Below are 25,783 nucleotides of genomic sequence, written 5' to 3'. Positions count from 1 at the left end.
AAGAAGTGGATGTGGGCACACACAAGTAAAACTATCCTTGTAGCCACACATTTGATTCTTTTACATTTTGAGAACTTGCTGCATAAAAGGCTGAAAGTGAGACTACCCAGCGGCCTCTGCTAGCATCTTCCTTTCTGCGACATGCTTTCAAAGCCTGTACATAACCACCAGCTCACAGGAAAACTGCCTGAAAAATTGTCATTGTCGGTTCCGGCCATTGCACCAAGTACAGCGAGCCTGCCGATCGGAAGTCGTGAATGAAGCCCTTGGTTTGCTTTGCTTGTGTGTGTGGCTTTTGCTTTACCTATTAAACTCTCTTTTATCTCAACCCATGAGTTTTTGTACTCTTACCCTTCCGATTCTCTCCCCCAGCCCAGCTGGGGGAAGTGAGCGAGCAGCTGTGTGGTGTTTGGTTGCCAGCTGGGGTTCAACCACGACATACAGTTTTCAAATTGCTTCTCCAATATTGATCCAGATACTGCTTTGGATTACCTGAAGATACTGGTGCATGTTAGGTTTAAGTCTGTTACAGTGAAGTACAAATAGATTTCAGTCTTTATAAAAAGTCCCAAATCTCATCCTGTCCCCAGCTGTCAGATAAAATGATAAAGCAAAGATACTTCCCCAAACAGCCTCACTTAAAAGCTTGAAAAACAGCAGCAGTGTATCAATTTTTTTTCTGATCTGAAAAATTCAGTTTCTAAATTCTAGACCAGATCATTCTTGGCTGCCTCTCAGGCAGATTCAAGATGCAATGTTCAACAACTCCAATGGCACTGAGGAAAGCAGAGGATAAAGGACAATACAGAAAGCAGCACAAAAGCCTTGCACATTCTATTTAAAGTGACTTTATTAAAACATTGTTAATATAAAATGTGACCAAGTACAATTATTTTTTTTGTAAGAATGTTTAATAAAAACATATTAAAGAAAGAAGGAGCATCAACTCTTGTCAAAGCACAGGAAAAACCTACCAGGATAAGTAAAAAGTTCTGCAGCATGTTCTACCAGCTGGTCCCAATGTGTATTAGGGTCGAGTCAGCCGTCGGAAGAGACAGGCAGCCCAGGTTCTTCCCTAAGAAGCTTTAATGTATTTAGCAGAGGTTTAAAATAGCACTCCTCAACAGTAGGAGACTTTGCTTTCAGATGTCCCCACATCAAAGTTAAGATTAGAATGTGCATCTTTATGATGGGTCTAAAACTTTTCAGCAGCTGAATGTACAGAAAATTAGATTCACTGGGAAGTGTAAAACCCAGGGTTAACATTTGCCAGCTTTGAAAAGAAGGTGCAAGTCAATACTAATTATACACCTAAAGAATTTGTGCTGAAGTTGTTCTAAGCTATATTGATGCTGGATGCTTGTAGCAAATGCTAAAAAAGGTGAGCTAAGGAAGAAAAAAAAAAAAGTGAAGCCAGGGCTGGTAGAAACAACAAGGATTTTCTGAACTGCTGAATGCAGAGACAATACCCATGAATTACAGGAGTTTGTACATCTCAGGAAGGATGTAAAGATGCTTTCAGAAGTCTACAAATAAGGCTATGCCGTGACATACTCTGTGGCAATCTTCCTCATTGGCTAAGAAAACTTTTAAGAAAACATCAGAAAAACTGGAGGGTTTGGGCTTGGTGGTTCTATTTCTTCAGGGGGCAGCTTACAGCCTTTTCCTTAATCAACAAGTAAGTTTTAGTGCTCTATCAGCATCCTCTGCTTGTTCAGAGCAAGCAGCACACCAATTAGAAGGAAGGATTCTTCCAGGACATCTCAAACTCTTCCTGTAACAGCCAGGAGAAAATCCTGCAGCATCAATTCTGCACATTCAGCTGCCCCTGGCACTGAACCAAATGTCAAGTGCTAATCTATGAGAAGCCCAGCACAATTATGGTCTAGGAGACGGTGACCTTCTTATAGCCTTGGCTGGGACCCATTAGAGCCCTGTGTTTTGCCTTCTACCCCAAACAAATGCTCTGGGACTATTGCTGAGGTAAAGGGAAAGGTCAAACCTTTGGCATTGGAGCAGACCAGTCACTGACTGTGCGTAGGGGGAATTAAGGCTTCAAGGTGAGGTAAACACAGTGAGAGTCAGTGTGTAAATCATGCTGCATTTCAGAGACGACAGATTCAAACGACAGCTAGTCTTGTTCTCTACATTTTAAACACCAAACAAAGATCATTTGAAAGCAGAACTGGAAGCAAGTCTGCTGAGGGCCACCTTGAGATGCGTCTCTGCACCTCAGGAACAACTGTAACCCAGATGTTGAACGCTGAAGAGAATTTACCCACAAGGAGGAAAAAGCACCAAAGTTGATGAGTCCTTGAGACGATAAGCTGCTTAAAGAACAAAGAAGCCTCATACTGCTACGACCTCCCATAAACATAGTGGTTTCCTGACACAAAGGTAATCCACGCTCCAGCAATTCCCAGTGCTGTACTTCCAGCACTACTATTACGAAGAGTTATGCTCTAGTAAGGAGGCAGTGAAATCATTAGGCCTGTGTTCCCTGAAGACAGTTTCTCCCATTCATTAGGTGTTGTCCCATTCCCCTCCACCCACCCCCAAGTCTTTAAGCCGAAGACCAGAAACGCTTGCCATTGCCCCAGGTCACTTTTCTAACACTCTTATGTTGTTTTAGCAGATTTGTAGGGTACGAACACAGTGCTTCTTTGGATCCATCATTTTGGCAATGCCTTTGCCCTCTTCAAAAGAAAAGTGTTTTCAAATAAATGGTACAAAAGTTACTTTCAAACTAAATGAAATATAGAAATCAATCCAATTCTTCTGTATGCTTATTTTTCATACTGTTTTTGCTAGTTATCTGAAGTATGGAATTATTTGCTTATTTGGAACCATTGCATGTGCAACATTATTTCTTACAAGCCATGCTAGCAAGCTTTCGATTGAAAACAGCAATCTGGTCCTGTAGGTTCCATTTCTAGGATATGGAGACTCTCATTTGTCTGTCTTTTAACATGTGTATGGTAACTTGTCCCATCTTCTCAATACAGTAGCTACTAAAAATTGTAACAGATATTAAAAAAATATCCAAATGAAACCACATTTCTATCACTGTTTAAAAAACAAAACTGCATATGGTATTACAAAAGTTTATACAAAGGCAACATTTAAGAGTTTGAAAGTTACTTCTAGAAAAAGACACAAATGCTAGTAAATTAACATACAAGGAGAAAGATGTTCCGCTCCTTCCCCAAAATTGGTTTGATCTATTTTGAAGTATCTTTTACCAGTTGTCTAGAAAATCAAAGCCAGTCTTCAAGATAACATTGCTTGTACTAGTCTGCAAGGGGAAAAAAAAAAAGAAATAAGATGTGGTTGTTAATTATGGTATTACAAACTCAGTGCTTGCTGTTTATCTACAAAAGAAAGTTTAAAATATTTTCTGCCAATATTTCAAGTTCTTCACCTTGCTCTAGGATACCTAAGAACCTACACCAGAAAATGCTAGATATGGAAAAATACTCACAATGACCAAAAAGACAATTCCAGACAAAATTCTTGTAGTGGTCTGCAGGCAAAATGTGGGGGGTTTTTCCTCATGAAAAAAATTCATATAGATAAATTTTTAGACCAGAGTGGGAATTGCAGAGAATGAAACAAACCCAGAATGTAAGCATCACTAATTCAATGGATTGCCTGTTGCAATGACAGCCAGTTGTTTCCAGAAGACTACATAGTTTAAACTTTGTTGACAAGCTATTTACTAGGCTATCAACAACGTGCTCACTCCTGCAGTGCTGCACTTCTAGCCATGACGTTGAAGATGATTTTAGTGTTCAGGAAGACTATTCAAGGGACACAGCTGAGTCTCTAGATTCTCTTCCCCATGACTCTCTTCCCCAGAACAGGGAAGATAAGCCAGAAAAGAGGAAACAAGGAAAATTCTATCATACTGTCTTCTCTGCTACTCTGTTCACATTTTGACATGGGAGGATTGTTTCTCCAGAGGGAGAAAAAACCAGGCTTCTCAAACTATTTCAGTTAGCTAGAAAACATTCACAAAGGAATTAAAACTGTAACAAACCATTAATTTGTAGGAAAACATGATAAAGCCTTTAACTAAAATTAAAGGTCTACTGCGGTCACAATTTGTAGCAAAACAGCTAAAGCAGCTTTATGTCTTAGCTTCAGAAAAAAATAACTAAACACAGTGCTCCAAATACTGAAGTGGCTTAAGTATTGTTCTCTCCTAAGTGCTGCCATTTACTTCTCCTGCAAGTATTTACCTCATCCTGCATCTTTCTGCCCTTACATCATCTTGTTCGGAATTTAAACAATTGCTGTTGGGAAAATATGGTAGAGAAAAAGCTATGCGACATGCTTAAGGTGTACAGTAATATGTCAGGCTTATGCCAGCGCGATGCTACAGATTCCAAGCAGAACTGCACAGCTCTGTTTGAAGAGCCACTCCTCTACTTCACAGTTTTCAGGCTTCAAATCTCTTCCTTTTCTTTCCCTCACCATGTCATATCCTGTTGTTCCCTTTCTTTTCTCACAGATCAGCATCTGGTTTTTAAAAATATCTTCAATTGGCTATTGAGCTGCTTAAGGTTATTTTTTGTTGTTGGGTTGTTTGGGTTTTTTATTAAAAAAACATTGAGAAGGCTAATTCTGGAAGCTCATTCCATTTCCATTTTGGACTTTTAGAGAAAACACATTTGAAAGCAGCGCAGCTGCCTGGGACAGAGCACTGGGAAGTGGCTGTTGGGCTACCGCTTAAAACAGCTGAGAAACTAGTTCACCATTCACTGCTATGCTGTGCATACCAATCAAGTATCCTAGACTCTAATTTCAAGTTAAAAACTACTTTTTTTTCATTAAGTGTTTTGCTGTTTCAAGAAAAAAACAAACCAAAACAAGACAACTATTTTTCTTGATATAGCAAGCTCTTTACCCCAAACTGTTAGGTAGCCAGTTAGCCACCGGATGCCATATCAGCATTTTTGGTATTATATTTAAATGATGCCTTTATCCTATGCACTTTACTACATTAAAAAATACCTGACTGAAACAAACAATAGCCATTAACATGTTGGTTAAATAGACTTATTTAGATTTGCAGGATAAAAAGCCAGCAAGCTTAGCTATGGCTTAATGCTTTCTGGAATCCCTAATCTTCCAGAGCAGACTTGTCAGATTTTAATGTGCTATACAGTTTTTAAATCTAAGGACAGTGTATATAGCAGTCCTTACTTGTCCAGGCATTTGTGGATCTGTAAGTATAGTACCATCAGGATCTTCCTTGTTTGTCCTAGAAGAAGCCAGGTCCTGTGGTGGGTCAGGAAGAAAGAAGTCATCTAGAGAGCTAGCAGGGAGTTGAGTGGGTCGAGGTTTCTCCCATTCAAGAGATACAGAAGGTAGGCTGGGGGCGACAGACTTCTCTGGTTTAGTTATGCTGGGCTTCTCAGCTTTTGCCATCTCCTTTGGAGCAGACTCTTGTCTGTAAAAAGAGGGAAGAGGTTTCTCTCCTTTCTCCATGGACTTGATCTGGCTAGGGGTCAGGGACTGGAACTCAGACTTGTCTCCTTCAAACTTTGAGCGCTCTGCGTTTATCTTCCAGAAAGAGGACTCCTCTTCCTTCCTGGATGCTATCAACCCATCAGAGCCAGCGGTCTTATTGGCCTGAGAAGATTTAGGGACTTGGACACCAGGTGCTGCTTTAACAGGCTGCCTCTGTTCGTTTTGCAGCTGGGCACTGCCTTGTTCTTGTATGGACAGAGATGCAACGCTGAACTCCATCTGACTCTGTTCAGGGTTAAAGAAAAACAGTATTTCAAAGCCCTTCACAAAGACATCGTTTTGAACTTCTGATCTTGATGCACATAGGTAACACTTTTGCCCACGGCTAAGCAACTCCCAGACAGTAGATACCACAGCAAAGCTAACTTATTTCATCCGTAAATGTCTTATCTTTGTAGCCACATGAAAATAATAAATTTTTAAAGTCTGAACTGCAAGCAAATGTGAGTCCTAGACCTGCTGCAGAGGAGTCAGAGAAAGCAACTGTATTCGAGTTACTCCGTGCCATCCAAGATAGCAGTGCACAGCATGCACAGCACTAGAATATTAGAACAGCAGCACTAAAACATTAGAACAGTTGTGGATGCATTTTGAAAGCTATAGATGTTTTACATGAAAATATAAAGCAAAAAAGCTTTACAGTGTAGTTTAAAAGGCAATCTTCCATTATAGTCTTTGAAATAGTTGGCAACATGTTACAACTCCATCTGCTTCCAAGATAAAGGATTAAATGTAATGGCTATATGTAGGTAAGTGGGGTTTACAATTCTAATGCCCCTCTGAAGGAAGAGAAACAACTCCAGCAGGACCAGTTCCTCACTTATTCCGGAGCCTTGGTTTGTTTTTACTCACAGTGCAGATAGCTGTACTCATTTCTGAGAGGTAACAGTGGGTCAAGGAAGCAGGTGACCAGAGTTCAAGCATGATACACATCTTGCAAAAGCCACCCAAAAGCAAACGGTACTTCAAAACGTTCATTTTACTTAACTGAAGTGGTGGTATCTTGATTGTCAACTAGCTGGACACTCTTTATGCTAATAAAAGTTAAATCTTATTTCAAGCTGAGGAACACATAAGCATTACTGTATTTAGGAGCACACAGAAAAGAACAACCTAATGTCTAGACTTTTGTTTGCAAAATGGAGCAAACAACGCAAAAAAAAAAAAAATTAAAAATGCATTTACTGTTAAAGCTATGCTGTTGTCACTATGGGCCTGATTAGTTTTGAAAAAAATCAGAGGACATTTCAAATACTAGCTTTTGCTGCAAGCAGTTAATAGATACTTTTGAAGACCATTACAGATTTGTGATGTTTTCCCCTTTCTACTCCATTACCTGGCCTTTCCTGAATAAAATCACAATAGCACCTATGGGCCTGAGTCTAAAACAAGTCCTAGTTGCATACCATTTTCACTAGAAGTGTTTGATCTTGAGTCCTACATTAGTGTGCATGTTAAGTTCAAAGGGAGTCTAGATCTAGCAGGTCTCACACACCTAGTATTTAATATTCAGAAACTTCTCTTCAAAGTGCAAATGTTAACTAAGCAACTGATTATTTATAAAACTCTTTTTTTTAAAAAAAAAAAACAGTCAGCAGCTGACTAGACATAATTTGATTCATGGACTAACAGCTGAACTTTCTAAAGAATTAGATACATTAGGTATTTTTCCAAGGTTATAGGCAAGGAAGCACCAAGCTGCGTGTTTTCATTAAGAATTTACTGTTATCAAAAGATGCAGAACATAAACAAGCTCTAAGTAATTATAGCTCAGCTAGAATAAGGTGAGTGCAAGGATACATGCAACCCCTACCAAACAGCTCAACACCCCACCCTGCCCGCAAAAAACTAAGAGGAAAACCTCAGTGCTCCAATTTTATTTTTTTTATAAAACAAAAGTCATGACATAAAGTTAAAAGCAGGAGATTTTTCCTTAAATTCTGCATAAACAAGCCATGGATGCAATGGTGTTGAGGATTATTTACAGTGACTGCCATTCCCTATATTAAAATATAGGGATTTATTTCCCTAAGCTCATTTGGCAATACTACCAAATAGAGATTTACCACCCTGATGTTAAGATGCTTTAAGACTTCAGAACTGATAAAATCCCAGCTTAAAAAACCCACAACATAATATAAAATAGACCTGCACTTCCCCAATATCCAAGGGGGAAAAAAAATAAATTTCCATCTTGGAAGACGAAAGTGCATTGTCATGTAGGAATTAAAACAGTGCTACTTTCTATCCTTCAACAGCCTTCCTTCTTCTGAGCAGCCTGTCCCAGGGCTCAGACTAGAGATGACAGTAGCTAAAGGCCACCACAGCAGCAGTTGGTTTCAGTGAAATGATTCCTTCACCCCACAGCGCAAGAGAGAGGGAAGGTCAGTGCCCAGAGGGGCCCTTGCAGCCCCAGATCCACCAGAACAGCATTGGAAACAAAATCCAGGAAAACCACTGATGGAAGGGAAGCAGGAGTCTGTTAGAACAAAAGTTAGAAAAAGGAAAACCAACAAGACGGCTTTGCCTTTCAATGGCAACAAGATAGACAAGCAAAGCCAGCCCTCCTGGAAAGTTCTTACGCTGTGGAGCAAAAGCCACTGCCTGTGGTCATGTTTAACGATCTTTCGTACGGGACCAAATACCAGCTCAGAGGTCTGGTTTGGAAGCGGCAGACTACTTCTAGTGTAGAGAAGAGCATGGCACTGTGACACAACATCAGGCAGTTTGTACCTTTTCCAACCTGCTCGTGGATGCGTGTTCTGCAGAGAATGCTCCTCTTTGTCCTTTTAGAATGGAGGCTGTGGGGTATACCTTTCCATTTCAGAAGACAGGATCACCTGACATTTAAGATTGCATATCTGTGTCATGGTATGCTTTGGAGATCAAACAGTTCATAACCTGACATGGAATAATGTGTATGAAAATACTTCCTCTGGAGTTTGCTTTCTCCCCCAAGGAAGGTGAAGAAGGTAAGACTACCCCAACAGGTTCTGAAAGCACCACGTCTCAGCGTGATGTAAATACAGCCCTGAGAGGTCAGATGTGTAATTCTGCTTCTAGTATGTAGGTCGAGAAGCTGAGAACTTCTGTGGACCAGTTACAAGTTATTCTATTTTCCTAGAAACATATAATGTTTCTATTTGACTTTCAAGGTTACTTAAGATGTCTGAACCCCTAAGAAATGTAGCTGATGAAAGAAAATTATTAATATGCAATATCTTTCACATCACAAAATTGGCCCCCAAACCAGAGCAGCAGGAGGTAATTTCACGTAGAGATGGAGGAGACCCATGTGTGAAACACCCCATGCTGACATCTAAGCCATGAGTACTACTGTATGTTCTAATGAGTGGATAGACGTTAGAAACATGAGTTTAATTAGTGTTCTGCTCTCAATTTCTTACATCAGATTGCAAATTGGCAATTGATTGGGTCAGCAGGAGAGGGAAGGAAATGCCGTTTAAAACACCGTTACCCCAAACCAAACATTTCCTTTGCCTTTAGGTGTGCCAGTCATGGGAATATACCTTGATGCGCATCTCTCCCTGCCCCAATCAAAGTGATGGCAGCAGCTAGCCCGCACAGGGCCGTACCGCGTGTTCGCTTTCCTCGGGCTGAGGAAAGCGTTTAGCAGCAGAGCTGCACTGGTGGCACTCCACCAGCTGCCACCTTGGGGAAGCAAACGCCAAACGGTTTGCTAAGATGTGATGGTCAAAAGTGAATTGTCATTTAGGCACAGTTTGGGTTTCAGTCCCTAGCTGCTTTCCTAGATTTTGTATGACTATGAATGAGCTGCAGTTTCTGTACTTGAATTCCCCATCTAAGGAATAAAACAAAAATACTTTCTTTTTCCTACCATTTGTCCAAATTATATTTCTGGTAACTGTTCAACCCAGAAAGTCCTGAGAGTTTACACACTGATTAGTACAGTCCCAACTGCATTTTCTAGAATTTATCAGAATTCAAATAAAAACTAATAACAGCCCTAGTATTTTCAAGATATTGCAAGAGCAAGCCATTCTCAATGCATTTAAGAGAGAGAGGGGGAGAGAGTGTGCATGTGAAAGCATGCACAAAGTAGTATTTTGAGGCAGAACAAATCTAGAAGTCTGCATTCTTCTCAGTCTTATCCCTCTGGTCCCAAACCACTGCAGGGTTAAAATAAAGGATGCCTAGGTCTTGGGTCATCTTTCTGTCTAATAAATACTAGTAGTATTCAAATTGTAGTTTTTAGGAAGTTGCGTGTCCATTTTTCATTAAAAAGACCATATTAAGGTATATTGGAATTTTATTTATTGGATTAAACAATTTACACCTAAATTAGTCTCAAGGCAAGGACAATCCACTAAATCATACTACTGGCTGTATATACTCATGGGAAACAATGTATTCTAAAAGAGAGGCACCACACACTAAGAATGTAATGGCTTAGTAATACCATATAAAATCAGGTCTCAGTTCCTAAGTCTACATTAAAAACAAGATGACCACAAAGAACCCAGGAGCTCTTTTTTTTTTTTAAGCATCTTATTCACTCATCAGGAATGTGTAGTATTTTACTAAACAGTCAAGCAAACACAGCCAAAACAAATTGTTTTGCTTGGCAGCCTGAAAAATCCAAATTGTTGAGACAAAGACTGCCGAAACACTGTCAAAAGCAACTTATTTTAAGCACGGTCTGATATATGCAGCAGTAAAAAAGCCAAGTTTAAAATGATTTAGAAGATGACTTTGCTTTGCTGAATGGACAAAACCAAAATAAATATGGGACCCAAAGTAGTTGCTGGTTTTGCTTTGTTTCCTGTGCATGCTGTGGGTGCTTTCAGGATCTTTTCAGAGTCAGAAAGAAAACTTTAGGTCAGCAGAGACCAATCACAAGGGCAAAAAATAGAGCAAAGCACTCAAAAACCAATCTACATAATTTTAGTCCATACAGAAAGACAACGCCAAAGATACACAGCGTAGAGCTTCGGAGGAAATTTCATGACCTACTCTTTGGTGATACAGACAGCATTCTAGTCTACCACTGTCAGTGGTCAGCCGGAGCAAACTCATACAGACGCTACCTGGTATGTGCATGGTTTTATGCTCAAAACCAGCTGTCTAAAGATTAATGCAGGTAATTGAATCCTTAGCCAAGAACACCTGGCCATGCAGATTAAAATAAACCTTGAACACAGCTACTATTGCCGCAAGTTGGGGTTTTTTTTTTCCCCTCAGGAACTAATAGTCAACAGTAGTCTAAAGCACTGTGTTTAAACATCTGTAGCCTAGATCAAAAAGTGAAGGGAAAACCCCAAACCTCAGGCATCACTCTTCTTTCCTGCTGAGGAAGCATTGCCATTTATGCCAGCTTGATAAAAATAATCACACCGAAGTATAGTTTGTAACAAAAAAATTCTAATATCAGGCTGCTAAGGAAGGAGGGGAAAAAATTATTTTCTGCCGCTTTTTTCCTATTAAAAAAAAACAACAACAGAGAAACAACTAGGACTTGTGCAAAGAAGGATACTGAAGACTGTCTTTTAGTTTTAGATAAAGGAAACACATTTTGCAAACCACATTTTTTATAAGTGCAACATAATTTTTTTCTTTGTAAACCATTGCTGGGATTAGATCACTTCTGTAGCGATATAACTAGGGGAATTCAGACAGGGAGGCAGCAACCGGATTATTGAAGGGATTGAAGCTTGACACTTTTTCTTTTTGCCTTTTTTTTTTTGTTAGTCTGTTTTTAAACACACCTTGAAGGCTTCTCTTTTCAACAAATATCTGAGGGCCTGCTGAAAGTAGAAGAGAGCTGAAGGAGGAAAAAGCCAGGAGTTAAAAAGAGTACAGCAAGGACTCTCTAAAGCCACCTTCACAACTATTCTACCTGTATCAAGACCAACAAATTTTTAGATGTCCATGTGTAAAGTTTAAGCATTTGGAATAAAACTTTAGTTAACAGCATGAATTAGAAATAGATTCCAACTTATTCCCGTGCTGCTCTGTGTATTCAATGTGTTAGCTGGGGTGGCAGACTGAAATTACATTTTCTGCCCACTACTAAATTTGTTTTTTAAAAAAAGCCCACACTAAACCCAGAAAGTTCTGAATTCAGGAATAGTTGCAGAGAAATTTTATTTCCAAACCCAGGCTTGATTCTTGTTTTCCATTTATATCTTGGAGTCCGTGCTGAGTTTCACTGAATTTTTACTTCAAACAAGCCAAGAAACCTCAAAGGCTAAACTCAGCCAAAATGTCAGCTTTCATCTCACTTAAACCTGAAGCCATAAATAGAATGCCCTAAATTCATAAACCTGGCTTTAGCTCCAGTTAAAAATGTAACTTACATTTCAAAGACGTGTTATGTTTATGAGGGCTCCACCCATGAACCAAATCACTCCCTCCAATTCAATCTCTAGTTTTAAAATGTCAGCTTATTTGCAGTGCCATGAGAACTTGTTGCTTCCAAAGTAGCTTTCCTTCTGAGATGTGCTACAGTTTTCTACTAAAAATATTAGTATTTTAAATGCTAAGAGCTAACTCAGCAATTTACATTGTATTTCTGCTGTGTTTGCCTTGTCTTAGGGTTTAAAAACAAAGACAAGAACTTTAAATACACATCAAACAGCTACAAATGGTGGAGATAGTCATGCAAGTGTTTGCTGTGATACAAACGACTTAAGCTGTATCTCACATTTGTGCTTAAAATGAGAACACAGAAAGTCTACTTTTGAGTGAAGTTATCAAGCCCTTCAACGATGTTCTGCCCCAAATGACAGCAATTCAGCACACTGTTCTCTGGGTAAGTTTGACAGCCATGGAATTAGGGAAACCATTGCACTAGCTACTGTGAGAAAAATTTGTCCATACCTAATCAACTGGAATCACCACTGATGTCACTGAAACAGCTGAGAGAGGCTCCAACTTGCAAAAACCATGCCCTCCCCTCTTCTCTACTCTTCTCACTACCCTCTCAGTTTTCCTGAAGTTACAGACAAATATTGATTTTGCTGCTTTATTTTCTCACAGTCTCAATGTTTAAAAAAAAAAAAAAATATCAAGCCTATTGGTTTTACTGATTTGCATCTCTGCTTTCTCCTTCTCTGCGAAAGCAGAAAGCGAATGCCACATTCCCTTCCTTGGGTAAGCAAGCCAGAGCACATTGACGCAAAGCTGCAAAAGAACAAAGGAATTTCATCATCATGGCAATAACGTGCAAAAAACCAAACCAAAACAAAATCTCTGCATGAAAGGGAGATCAGGGAAAAGAATATTATGGAAAGAATAACCCATCATGGGGTAGAGCTCAGGGAATGGAAAGAGCCTGACAGCCTGAAATAACAGTGGGGACAGATCTCGCTCACAAGACATCGAACGTGCGTTACAACATGTCAACCTCATTGAACAGCTCATTCAGGTTTCTTCACCGTTTCCCCATGCTGGAGCGACTGAGCAAGGATACTTAATGGAGAAACTCCCTTCCAATCTTATCTTATTAAAGTAGTGGTTAGGGCAGAGATCAAAGAGTAGGCACGAAGCAAGATCTCCACCTTTAGAACTAGAAGACTCAGCAGTTGAAGGATTTGGCTGAAAGACTGGCACAATATGGGGCACTGGGGAAAAACCAAAAGGAGGAACCCACGCAAACCAACCAACCCACACCCCTGTCCTGGTTTCGGCAGGATTAATTTTCTTCCTATCAGCTGGTACAGTGCTGTGTTTTGGATTTCGGATGAGAATAACATTGATACACTGATGGGTTTAGTTGTTGCCAAGCAGTCAAGGACTTTTCAGCTTCTCATACTGCCCTGCCAATGAGAAGGTGGTGGGTGTACAATGAGTTGGGAGTGGACACAGCCAGGACAGCTGACCCAAACTGACCAAAGGGATATTCCATACCATATGACATCATGCTCCATATATAACTTGGGCATGGGCCAGGAGGTGGGGCAGCTCGGGAACTAGCTGAGCATCAGCTTCAGGTGGTGAGCAGTTCTGCTGTGCATTGCTTGTTTTATATATTCTTTTATCATTATTATCTTTTATCTTATTATCTTATTATCTTTTTCTATCCTATTAAATTGTCTTTCTCTCAACCCACGAATTTTAGTTCCCCTCCCCAATTCTCTCCCTCACGCCACTGTGAGGGGAGGAGTGAGTGAACAGCAGCGTGGTCGTTTCAGCTGCTGGTCGGGTTAAACCACAACACCAATAAAGCCAGGAAAAATGGATTCTCTAGAGTTTTGCTAAAGGAAAAGGTCATGAAACTTTTCAACCTACAGCTGAGGCACAGCTTTTATCTCTGGTCAGCAAAGAGGGAGGGGAGAAGAAGGAAGCACAGCTTGATTAGCTGAGACAATTATTTCTAAAGCAACCTCCTCCCCACCTAACTTTTCTTCAGCAGTCATGAGTGTTTCCATGTCATTCTGCACACCTTCGTTCATTACAGAAAAGCACGAAACTAGAGCATCTATCCATTGTGGTCCTTCATTTTGAGACACCAGGAGGACGGTAAAAATAATCTTAATCAGCAAGAGATAAGCCACAGGTTGGGTTGAAAAACACTTCACTAGATATACAAGCATTTAAAAGAAAAGACAACTATCAGTTAAAGAGAAAATCCATGTGAGTGCAGATGCATGTCATCATGGATCACGAAGCAGTGCATTACAGGAAGCACTATCTCCCAGAAGTTCAAGTATTCAGAACTTAAAAAAAAAATATATCCTACCAAGACAAAGCTTAGAAATGCTATTACAGCTGCCATGTTCCCAAGACTGAGTTTTGGGTTTGCCACCAAAAAGTAGGGGAGAGACAACGCCGCTGCTTCCAACATATGATTTATTTCACCTTATTGTCAGTGAGGTCCGTACTCTTCTCACTACTATTCTTTTCTTGACAGCTTTACCCAAGTACAGCCACACTAAGCGCCCCTCTAGTATTACACTAAACGCCAGTGGTTTCTTCTTCTAAGGGTCCTGAAAGACAGGAGGGCTTGCCTGAGCTACCTGGCTTCCCCTCTAGGAAATCCTCCCCTGGCTCCTGAATCATCACAGCTTATAAGGGAGTTTTAAGGCAAGTGAAAACTGGCAATGTTTTCTCTGAAACCGCAGCACTGTAGGGTGCAGGGACCCAGGAGCCACATCAAGTTATAGGTTAATCAGCATCTGCAAAGCACAGATGGGGTGCTAGCTAGAGGCAGTGACCTTGAGCGGGGAAGGCTGACAACAAGTCTAAGGTTGGGTCGATTGGATTATTTCCGTATTCACTGGCATTTCCAAATAATTACTCTGCATTAGGCTAAGATTATATTCATAAGCTCATACATGATTATCTACATAGTTCAAGGGCAAAAAGTTGAAGAAACAGAGGGGGGAGCTTAAATTAATATGCCCACCATACCCAGCTGAGAAAGACAGTGAGTTTGGGGTTTTTCTCCCACATTTTCTTCAACAAGAAGAATTAAACTTCATTTCCCACCAGAAATACAGTACAACTATGTTTCCTCACACTACAGGTTCAGTAAGACAGGGAACTCTGGCTCTGTGTTAGCCTTATGAAAATCCTATCATAAATAATACTTTAACAAAACACTAGAGGTAAAACAAAACAAAAACCAAACCAACAAAACCCAACCTACCACAGAAAAACATTGTTTTTGAAAGAGTTGCCTTTTGCAGAAGAAATAACACAATGCTTCTAGCATAGCCCCAGGTTAGGAAGTTCCATTACAGTCTAGTATATAACAAAAAGATGAAGCACAAGATAGGCTTTAAGAAAAAATCCAATGAAGTTATTAGATATCTTTATTTTTCTCAACCCATTCCCTAACTATTTTACTCCTGACTTCAAAAGTGAAATGCACTTATGGTTATACAATACCTGAGACACTGGTCTCACTAAACATGTAAAGTTGTTCAGAAAGTTTACTATGAAAAATCAGTAATTTGGAATGAATCGGTTTTACATCTGCACTTGAGGCCAGAACATTAGTTCATTAAGCACACTTTGTGTTTCTGTTGATGTAAATCAAAGCACCAGCCCCGATTCATTTGCAGGATGGTCATTTTACACAGCTCTCACAGAATAAAGGTGGCATTAGTCTATCAAGTCTCAAAATGAAGATAATATAAATGCACAAGAAACAGTATAAAACAACAAACCAACTTTAAAAATAAAACTGCTGCATATTTACCTTTGTTTCCCAGGAGAACGGAGCCGAGTGTTCATCTTGCCAAGTTATGTCCTGAAATAAAATTCAAGAATGACTAAATATCAGAAGAGCAGCTTTACCTGCTCAGGAGCATCATACGCAGACGACATTACGTCGCACTGCTGGAAGCATAACAACCACTACCACAGAACTAGCTGAAAAGCGAGAGCACTACTTAGAGATGGCACTGATTACAGTTTAAGACTGACTGAAAGCAAGCTCTCCGAGAGGAGCATTATCAATTAGTATAGCAATTTAACCTACCAAATATATGAAGGTTTAACCTGGCCTAAACCTCTTGAAATGGTTTCTCTACAAACAGCTTTAAAACATAGATTTCCAATTTCCTACTAGGGATTTTCTTTGGTAGCCACTAGCAACACACAAGGACAGAAATAATAAGAGGAGCAAGGGCCTTCGGGAAGTAAAGTCCCATTTCCTCCTCTCTGCAGACCCAAGAGCACATGTGCAACCAGGCACTCGTGGCAGCAAAACAGCTACGCATCCATCAGGTCAAGCCACAGCTGGATCCAGCCCTGACGAGACACATCATTATGCCACTTCAATGACGATCAGTCTGAAGTAAGCATTCGGTGCTGTTGAAAGAACCACATGATGTCCAGAGTAAAATTCCAAGCTGAAATAGCTTCTTTTAAGAAGCTATTTTCCTGAAAATAATCTCAATTTGAGAAATTTAAATAATCTCTTCAAACACAGCATGCCCTCCAGAAAGACATGCAACCCATGTCAAAAAAATGAAGGGGTAATAAATAAATAAATAAATGTTGTTCAAAGCTTACAACAAAATAATCTCATTTCTATTCCTAGTCTTGGATGAGACCGCTTGGCCACCCCAGTACATCAGGGCAGGAACAGGAGTCTGAAGAGTGGATGGAAGGAGAAAGGCCAGGAGGAACCACACGCAAGGAAGGAGAGGACAGGACAAGACCTGGAGTGCTTGTTTCACACTCCTGCTGTTCAAAGAATAACAGAACTAGACCATGTTTTAAGCTAACACAGGAACCCCACATCTTACCATGACTGCCCTTTTTTTCTTATTTCTGACCTCTGCCTTTACAGAAATACATTTCTCAGACATCTGATAGCATTCCCCTGATCTGCCATGTCTTATTTCTATTCTAGGCAGATTTTGCTGGCCAAGTCCTATGAAATCACAATTAGAAGTGTCTGAAACCATCTCCTAAGCATGAAAACGTGTCACTCTCCAACTATTACACATCTGTGAAACACAGAGTTTCTAGCAGCAAAGTATTTGTGGTATATATGAGGGTGATCTCACGCTCTTCAAAAGAACTGGGCTGATAGAGACCATCTAGAAGGAAAGGCCTGGGCTCTGCTGGACCACACATTGTGGCCAAAAAGGAAATTTGGTACAGGAAATTTTTGCCTAGGTTCTCTCATTCCAGGAAATGGATACTCATATTTATTAACATTTAAGGAAAACAAAGGGAGTAAAAGCCTGCTTTTTAGCATCTGTTCTGACTTCCATCAGTATTTGCACTGCGGAGTGCCGCTGACCACGTAAGAATGCTACATCACTTAGGCAGCATGCCTTGCAGCAGGTGAGTGTCAAATTATTTCAAAATCATTTTAGGACTGTATCCTTTGCCTCTGAAACTGGTGGAGTTGGCACTTCATTGCTGAACCACATATGACAGGAATCATGGTCCAGGAGGGACCATGGGAGAGCCCCGCCACTGGGCTGAACGGAACCTTTCTGTTCACATGGGGTCTGGACAAATCAGTACTTGACTTCAACTACAGCAGTAAAGGACAGAAATGAAGTCCAGCAAAGAGCATAACACTCCTACATGCTCTCACAGCACCTTAAAGCTCCAGACACATAGGCATAGCTGTCAGTGGGTTTTATCTAAGGAGTTTAAAGGAAGCTCTGACTTCTTGCCATTTACAGGACATGCAAACCAGCCATGGACCAGTTTTAAATTTGGGAGCGAGCCAAGACCATCCTCGTCCTGGATCTGAGACAGTCAGTTCTTTATTTCCCTGTATTTGAGGCAAGTGCAGACAGCACTGGGAGGGACACTTCTTCACCCAACGCTCCCTGCACATCCTCAACTCAGAGATGACACCACTGCAGCGAGCAAGCCCTGCTGGCAAAAGGCTGCCTGCAGAGGGATAGAAAAGCAGCATAGGGAAGGCAGAGTGAAGGTATGAGGTTGTCATGCACTAGGATATGTCATTCCCTACAGGACAGAGCAAGTCACCTTCCTACTTCATAGAATTTGATGTCTTCTCAACCACCAGTGCACTTGTTGGCACCTCAACTCATAAACTCAACCTCCAGCTTAAGCAGACCCAAAATGAATTAACGGTATTTTGGAACTGGTTGTTAAAAAGTTTTTGTCAGAGACAAAATCTAAGACTTTCATAGATTATTTCAAAAGATGGAAGTAGTAGACACTTGTTAGACAAAAGAAGTTCCCTGAAAGAAAAGGACCATAGTTTTTTCTTCTTAAAAGGATGGCTCGTTGTATCTCAGGCTGCACAGCCCAGCACACCTCAAAGCCAGTAACTCTGAGGAGCTTTGCCCACGTTCAACAGATCTTCCATGGGATCTAGCAAAGGATAAAATAGGATAAGACATGGTTTGAGGATACAAAGCTTCAAGATGTTGACATCTGTGGTTATTTGAAGTGTACTTGAAGCTAGGATGAAGGAGACAGTTGTCAGGTTCTGTCCATTGTCAGGGAAGGAAAGGAAGTTCGTGGCCTCCATCGCTTGTCCTCACACAGAGGACATGGAGAGGACCAAGTGAGAAGCAGGAGAACAATGCAGTTCAACAGTTTCCTGTCTGATGTGCCCGATTCATGTTTATCGCCAACAAAATCTGAGAAATAACTTTGCTTTCTATAGAACAAACAAGTTCCTACAGGCTTGAAGAAAATGAGAGGAAAAGCATCAACTATTTTAATATTTACAAAAGTAAATTAGGAGTGGAAATTCTAGAGAAAAGGGCTTCAAGGCTATTTATCAGCAACACAGACTGGAAGAGATCCATATCTGATCAGCTTTTGTTTTCAGCACACAACAAAGCTTTCTTCCAGAAAGAAGGCAAATAATTAAACTTTTGTTCACCAGTGTTAAAGAACCTATTTGTAAGAAACTGAGCCTCATGCAACGTATTTCATAGAAATAGAAAAGAGAGAGAAAGAGAGGCAAAAATCTGGTCATACACTCAACTTCAACAACCAGCTGCAGAATAAATAAAAAAAATAAAATCACAAACTACATTTGCTATACGTAGGCAGCTTGTTGCAAAACAGCATCCGAATTTCAAAATGGAAAAGACTGGCAGAAACATGCCAGCATATCTGACACTGCATTGCTCAGTAACGAGGCAGTCACAAACCCACCAACAAACGCATCTTAGAAGTGTTATCAGAACAGGGCTTGCTGCTTATTGGGGTTTAACTGCACTCAAAAGCTGCCCTGCAGTTTTGGTTTTTTTAAAAAAGCACAAATCTATAACAGGCCCAATACAGAAGTTATTTTTATATTGAATATTTGCTGCTTTAAAGCATTTTTAAGTAGGAGATAAAAGGGTTGATCCTTTGGCTTGGTGCCAAAGTTCTTAAGGCTAAGCAAAACAAATACCATATCTGCCTTCAGGTAGTTAAGTCAAGCTTCCCTATTAAGAGATGATGAATGAAGCTAACTGAACTCTCTTACCTGTCTGTCCTCCACATAAAATGTTTACCACTTCCTAAAGCACATGGCATTTTCTTCAATGAAAAGTTTAGTTATTTCAAGTCCAATTCTTTGAGCTGCTGAGTACCACTCAAATATTCAATATTCCTTAAAAAAAAACCAAACCAAAACAAAAAAAACTTAAAGAAAAATCAGACCTTAAATCCATGGCTATGTCACACATTTGTGGATAGAGAGGGACAGTATTAAGAAAGAAGAGTGAGAACTTGTTGTAAACTGAATATCTAAACTACCTTCCACTGAACTAAGCAGGGAGGATCCAGTGGCATCAACTAACATCAAATCAGATACTTAACACAAGCTGACCTCTACTGCGGTCAAAGGGTGGTAGCCTCTCACACACTGCTGTTTTTCCACCTATTCCCCTCATCCCGGGTTCTATTTCCAGATTTTCCTCTGATCAGCTAACATTATTTTCTAACACTATGAGCATTAGACATAAATGGAGAAATGCCAGCAATTGGAGGCTTGTTGGGAAAGAGGAAGCTCTGCTTGAAGGCTGCAGCTTCCAAAAGCCCTCAGCCAGAAGGCTTAGGCTGTCTAGACACAGGTAGTGATGGTGAAAGAAAAAAATAGTCTCCCGGTGCTAGGCCCATGTGTGATCAAGTCAATCTTCAGCAAACAAGACAACACTTCTTTCATGGGGGTTTTAAATGACCCTATTAGCCAGGAAGAGATGAAAATATATGCATGACTCTAGAAAACAGAACAAGATAGAGAGGCAAGGGATGTTGGGGTTTGCTAGGAGGAGGTGTCAGAAAATACCAAGGCCTGCAATCCCATCAAGGTTATTGAGCTGGTGTATTCTGAGGTCTGTTTCAACTAGGAAGGCTTGACACTGTGTGGCCGACGGTGGACATGTAATGGCTGGTGTTAGCGGTTGCACACATCCTCACCATGACAGTGTGGTGCACACAGACAGATGCCAAGTGAGCTGGGTGCCACCCAATCCAAGTCTGTGCTTGGTAGAGAAATGCTGTTTGGGGAATCAGAGAGCCCAGTTCCCACACTTCCACTCCTTTCATCAAGCTTTTTGACACTTTTTAAAATACCTTCAGTTCTTTCATAGCAAGATGGCAGATTAAAAGTCAGCTCTGGTATCCCAGCACTGATCCCCTTCAGGAACTGCATCCACAGTGCATGTATAGCTTCAGTTATTAACTCTGTGACTGGCAACGCTGCAATGAGGGTGGGATAACGGAAGACGAGCCGTGGCACTCAGCTGACTCCAGGCATTTGCTAAGAGTCACACATGGTGCCGCAGTGCCCTAGCACTGTGATATGGCTGGATCATGGCTACAGGATGTCACAGTCCTGTTACTGCACATTTATTTTCTGTCACAGCCTTCCCACACAGCCAACATACATTTTCAAAACACCCTTCAATAGGAGATGCTTACACTTTGAGAACTTAGAGTCCTGGGCTACAAGTTCAGGAGATGAGTTTGATGTTAGAAGAGATATATAGGAAACAGTGGGGCAAGAAAGACGGAACCAATTGTCCAGAGATACAAGACCACTACCTACATCCTCTGGACCACCTTATCAAAGCGGTCACATGCATGAAAGTGGGACTGAAATGGTGAAAGTCCTGGATGGGTAAATCAGTATCTTCAGCTTTCATCCTTGTTTTGCTTTCTCTGAAGTCCTCTAAAGAACAAGAGGTGAAAGAGATCAACTTTCCATGCTTAAGCAAGCACAGGTATATCACTACAGATTTCAACACCAGTTAACAGGGAAGATGAGCTGTGGCTGGAAACATGAAGCTTTTGGAGCAGGTGTCAGCAAGAACATCATCAGACCAAACCACTCACAGTGAAAGCGCTGCAACATCAACAAGTGATTCTGAGGTAGGCAGGCTACTCTCCCTTTCCTTGCCCTAGGATACCACACACCAGGAGACAGAGACAGCAGGCAGGACCAATCTAACTGCCCTGAGCAAGGGCTCGGTGACCGTGGTATATGCAGCAGTTACACCTTACAAAGACAGCAGTAGTACAGCTCAGTAAGTTGTCAGACCAGAAGACAGCAAGATAATAAAAGCTCTGTATGCAAAGCATTTGCAAGTCTGGAAAGCTGAACCAAAATGGCAAGAGACCGGCCACAGTGGCTCTGTAACAGCAGAACAAGGAGGAACAATTAGTGAGCCAGGGCAAATGTCCAAGAATCGGGTCGAAAGCCAGCAAGGGAGCAAGGGGAGAGGAAGCTATCAGATGAGGAGCCAGAAAAAGCTCCAAAGCTCAATAGTACAGTTGGAACAATTAAAATAGAAATGGAAGATGCCAAAACAAGTGGAATCTCTTTTCTTCAGAAATACCATTTGTATTAACTTCAGTTTGGAAGTCAAGGAGGAAGTCAGTTGAGGCAGATGCTTCCAAAATTAAACACTTTGCATCAAGCGTTTTGATGAACCATGCTTTCTTTGGTTAATGGCTACACAAACGCTAACAACTACATTATTTGTATCATAGCTGTATTTCAGGAGAAGAGGGGAAAGAAAACTTGCCAAATTTCAGATGGATTCGCTAGCTGTTTATCAAGCAGGAAATCATTATTGCCACACAGGGCAGCACAACAACCTACAACATGCTTGCTATGCTTCTGGATCCACGTAATTCAAAGCAGAAAGCACAGCAGAGCCATCCGAGATAGGGAAAGCTGAACATATTTACTTTCCACAGTCATTAACCTAAAACCTTTTGCAACTAACTTCAGGTTTAGGCTTCCTTTCAAAGACTGCTTGCACAACTGAATGTGCTTGTCTTGCATCCTTCTATATTTCTTTTTCACCAGGAGTTATGATCTATTAGTAGCAAATATTTACTCAGAATTTCTGGTATCAGAGACTAAACAAAACTGAGCTTGACCATATGTTCTCTAACTCTAGATACGATGTGTGTGCGGCACATGGTCACACCTTCCTGACAGGTGAAACACAAGCAGCAGTCTTCTAGCACAAAGCTGGTTGAGAACCACAATGCCGAGTATCAAAGTGCTTCAAACACTTCTTACAAATCCCATTGCAAGGGATATTGGTGAGGAGGCTAAAAGCAGCACTGTTCTCTTTAAATTGGATTGCCGATTAGAAGTGCAGAAGCAGATTATTTGTTTTCTGGTAGAAGCCACAGAAGTTAATTAACAATAGGTCACTTTAAGATATTATATGAACATAGTGAAACATATTAGCTCTGTAATCATGCAAAGATGTAAAAGAAAACAAAGGAAAGGAAATCTCATATACAGAATAAGAGAGAGACAGTATCTGAAGAGCACCATCAGGTCTTTGCAAGTCTTGTAAGAGCTTCCTCTTCAAGGGATCACATTCGGTAACATGGCCCACTGCTCCGGACCAGGTACCCTTATACCTACGGATTTCTAGAATGGCTGCCACGCTTTGCCATTAAATAGATAGCTCTCAGAAGCTTCCGAATCTGTACCTTTTGCCATCTATCCTTCCACACCCTTGTTTTTCCTGGCATGTGACACGGAACAGGCTGCATTTTTTTAAGGTATCAAAAATACCAAGAGCTGGAATGTTTTCAGTGTTGTATTTTTAACTGTGTCTAAAATTAGAAACAAAAAGGAAGAGATTTAATTCAGCGTAAACATCCCCTACAGCCCGCTTTCAGCACGGGATTATTTCCAGAGCTAGCCGCGGCCATGCCCCGTTTTGGGGGGGGAGCTGGTACCGGCCTCTTCTGTAAGTCTCCGTTTTGCAAAATCCACTTCAGAGTTACTTCTGCTCATCTCAGACTAACTCCGATTTGGTGCCTTTCCCGCTTTTACGGTCTGACCAAGTCCCCTCGCTTGCGGTGTAACATCCCGCCCTCCCGCAGAGTCACGGACGGAGGGGGGGGAAAGAAAGAAATCTCATCTCCAGGGCAACTCCCCCCGTTGCCAACGACTAGAAACACCCGCTCCTCTTCACAGCCGAGCGCCGGCTCGGCAGCGGCGACACTCGCGGGCAGAGGCAGCCGTGAAGCCGGGGCAAGGCTACGACCACCCCGCCCGTGCGACGGCGCCGGGGCCGGGGAGCGCCCCTCGCCCCCTGGCGCCGCCATGGCGGCCCCCCCCAGGCAGCCGAGCCGCCGCGCCCAAGCAATGCCAACGGCCCCCTCCCGGGCCCCGCCGGCGACCCCGTTCCCCGCGCCCCCCGCCGGTACCTCGTCGCCGAAGTGCACCACCTTCTGGCCCGTATTGAGGCGGAGGCTGGGGTAGGATGCGGGCGGCGCGGCGGGCCGGGCGGCGCCGCGGTGCGCGGCGTAGCGGGCCTGGACGTGCGGCTCCACCAGGCACTTGTCGATGATCTCGTCCTGCTGACGGGGCGGCAGCCGCTCCCACTCGGGCCCGTAGCGCTCGCGGATCCGCTCCTTCTCCGCCATGATCTTGCGCGCCATGGGGCTCAGCGAGGAGAAGTAGCTGAACCGCTTGCGCTCCCGCTCGTCCAGCGGCCGGTTGCCGTTCATCACCGCCGTGCGGGAGGCGGCGATTGCCGCCGCCATGGAAGCCATGGCCACCCCGCCACCGCCAACCCCACACGCACCGAGCCGGCCGCACTCGCACGGCGGGAATGGGAACGAGAATGGGAACCGCCTCCTCCACCTCCCTTCCCTGCTCCGTTCCCCTCCTGCAAACACCGCCTCCCCTCGCTCCCTATAAAGGCCGGCCACCGCCCCTCACACCCCGCCTCCCGCACGCCCAGCGCCGGCAGCTGCCCCCGCCGGCCTCCCCCGCGGCGCCGGCTGCCCGGCGCTCTGGGGCGGGGAGAGGCTGCCTTTCTCCCTCTGCCTCGCAGCTGGCGAGGGAGGGAGGCCGCCTCCCGATCTTACTTCGGTGTCGTTACCGGCGATAGCGTGGGGCTGAGCGGGTCGGAGCCAGCCCTAGGCGTGCCGAGCCGGAGCCGAGTCTCAGGCCACGGCCGCCCACGCCCCGCGGCCCTCTGGACCCCTGCTCGTAGCGCTCGTCCCCCACAGCCCTTCCCCTCCCCTTGCCAGAGGAGGCAAGCAGTAGTATTCCCACGCTGCCGGGGCCAGGAGCACCGGAAACCGACTTGCCTCAGCTGGCAGACCAGCACCAGAGCCAAGAACCTGCCCTTCCCAACTCCTAACTCTTGTTTCTTGATGCAATAGAAGGTCCCACAGCTCCTGTCAGAAGAGCCATCGTGCCTGGGATGCGCTGTTTCATCCAACTCAACAGGCTCAGCACAAGTCAGTCCAAAGCCTCTATATTATTTTGGTAAAATTAAGAAGTTGCAGCCCAAATGTAACAAGTCTACGCAGTAGGCATTAGCTATATCAGTAAAATAGATTTCCTATAGGTATGCTGCAAGAAGAAGAATGCTTTCTTCCAAATGTTCAATGAGTTAGGAGAGTAGATGGTGAAGAGCAATTGCAGCACAATACCAACATCTGAAAAGAATGCTTCATTGCCAAACTGTTCCAACTTTCTGATATCAAGTTGCCAGTGTTATGACCAGCTTGTGTCAAGGGTAGGGTTCTGATTAGCCTTAACTCTTTTCTCTATTTTTCTGATTAATGTACTTACAGGGAGATCCTGTGTTAAATCAGTCTTCACTCCAGCACCCTACTCATTCTATTGGCTCTTCTCCACACTTGGTGCTGCCTGAAGTCATCTTTATTGACCACAGGCGGCCAGAGTTGTCCACCAGAACTCCCCAATACACCACTGTTGCAGAGGAGAGCCCATCAGTGCTGTGTAACATCTTTAAAAAAAATGTTGACTAAGAACATCTTTCCTGGCATATGTGAGGGTTTCTACATGCCTTTTCCACAGCCACCGAATCGTAGCAAATTGTATTAGTTGCAACTTGTGTTACCCAAACTTGGAACTCAGTTTTTTGAAATTGCAAAATACTTGGGATGAAATTGTATTCAGTAAAATAATTTCAGCTACTTTCAAATGTCGAGTTCTCCCTACTTGCTATTCTGTGCCTCATTTTATTAACACACCCAAACCTCCCATAACCTGCAAATTTCACTGGCAAACTACACTACTGACCTTAGCTTGCCTGGCAACCTACCACCTTGTTGCTCCCTTTCAGATAGCTCCTCATTCACTGTACAAACACCCTCTTTTCCCATAGCAAGTCCTAACTTTGCGTGTGGTACCTCAGCAAATGCTTTGCCAAACTCCCAAAAGACCCCCAAAGTATCCTGCTCCTGGAGGGGAAAGCATAGTTCCTTTCCATGAGCTTACAAAATCTTCTGACATATTTACCTGTCTTTATCTCAGACTAAAACTATTTTGCCTTTTGTTCTACATAGTTGCATGGCA

The 25,783-nt window shown here is 42.4% G+C and overlaps 1 protein-coding gene across 1 annotated transcript; it reads right to left on the bottom strand.

Annotated features, from left to right (window-relative positions):
* Window positions 1-832: 832 nt before the first annotated feature.
* C3H1orf198 (chromosome 3 C1orf198 homolog) lies at window positions 833-24,132 on the bottom strand. The gene is made up of 4 exons (XM_054822689.1): window positions 23,653-24,132; window positions 15,722-15,772; window positions 5,209-5,760; window positions 833-3,295 (listed from the first exon to the last, which is right to left on the bottom strand). Exons 1-4 carry the CDS (start codon window positions 23,998-24,000, stop codon window positions 3,239-3,241), a joined length of 1,008 nt encoding a protein of 335 aa, XP_054678664.1. The 5' UTR covers window positions 24,001-24,132; the 3' UTR covers window positions 833-3,238.
* Between the last annotated feature and the right edge of the window lie 1,651 nt (window positions 24,133-25,783).

This window comes from Grus americana, chromosome 3 (assembly GCF_028858705.1).
Source record: "Grus americana isolate bGruAme1 chromosome 3, bGruAme1.mat, whole genome shotgun sequence".
Lineage (NCBI taxonomy): Eukaryota > Metazoa > Chordata > Aves > Gruiformes > Gruidae > Grus > Grus americana.
This window is presented reverse-complemented; position numbering and strand designations above follow the sequence as displayed.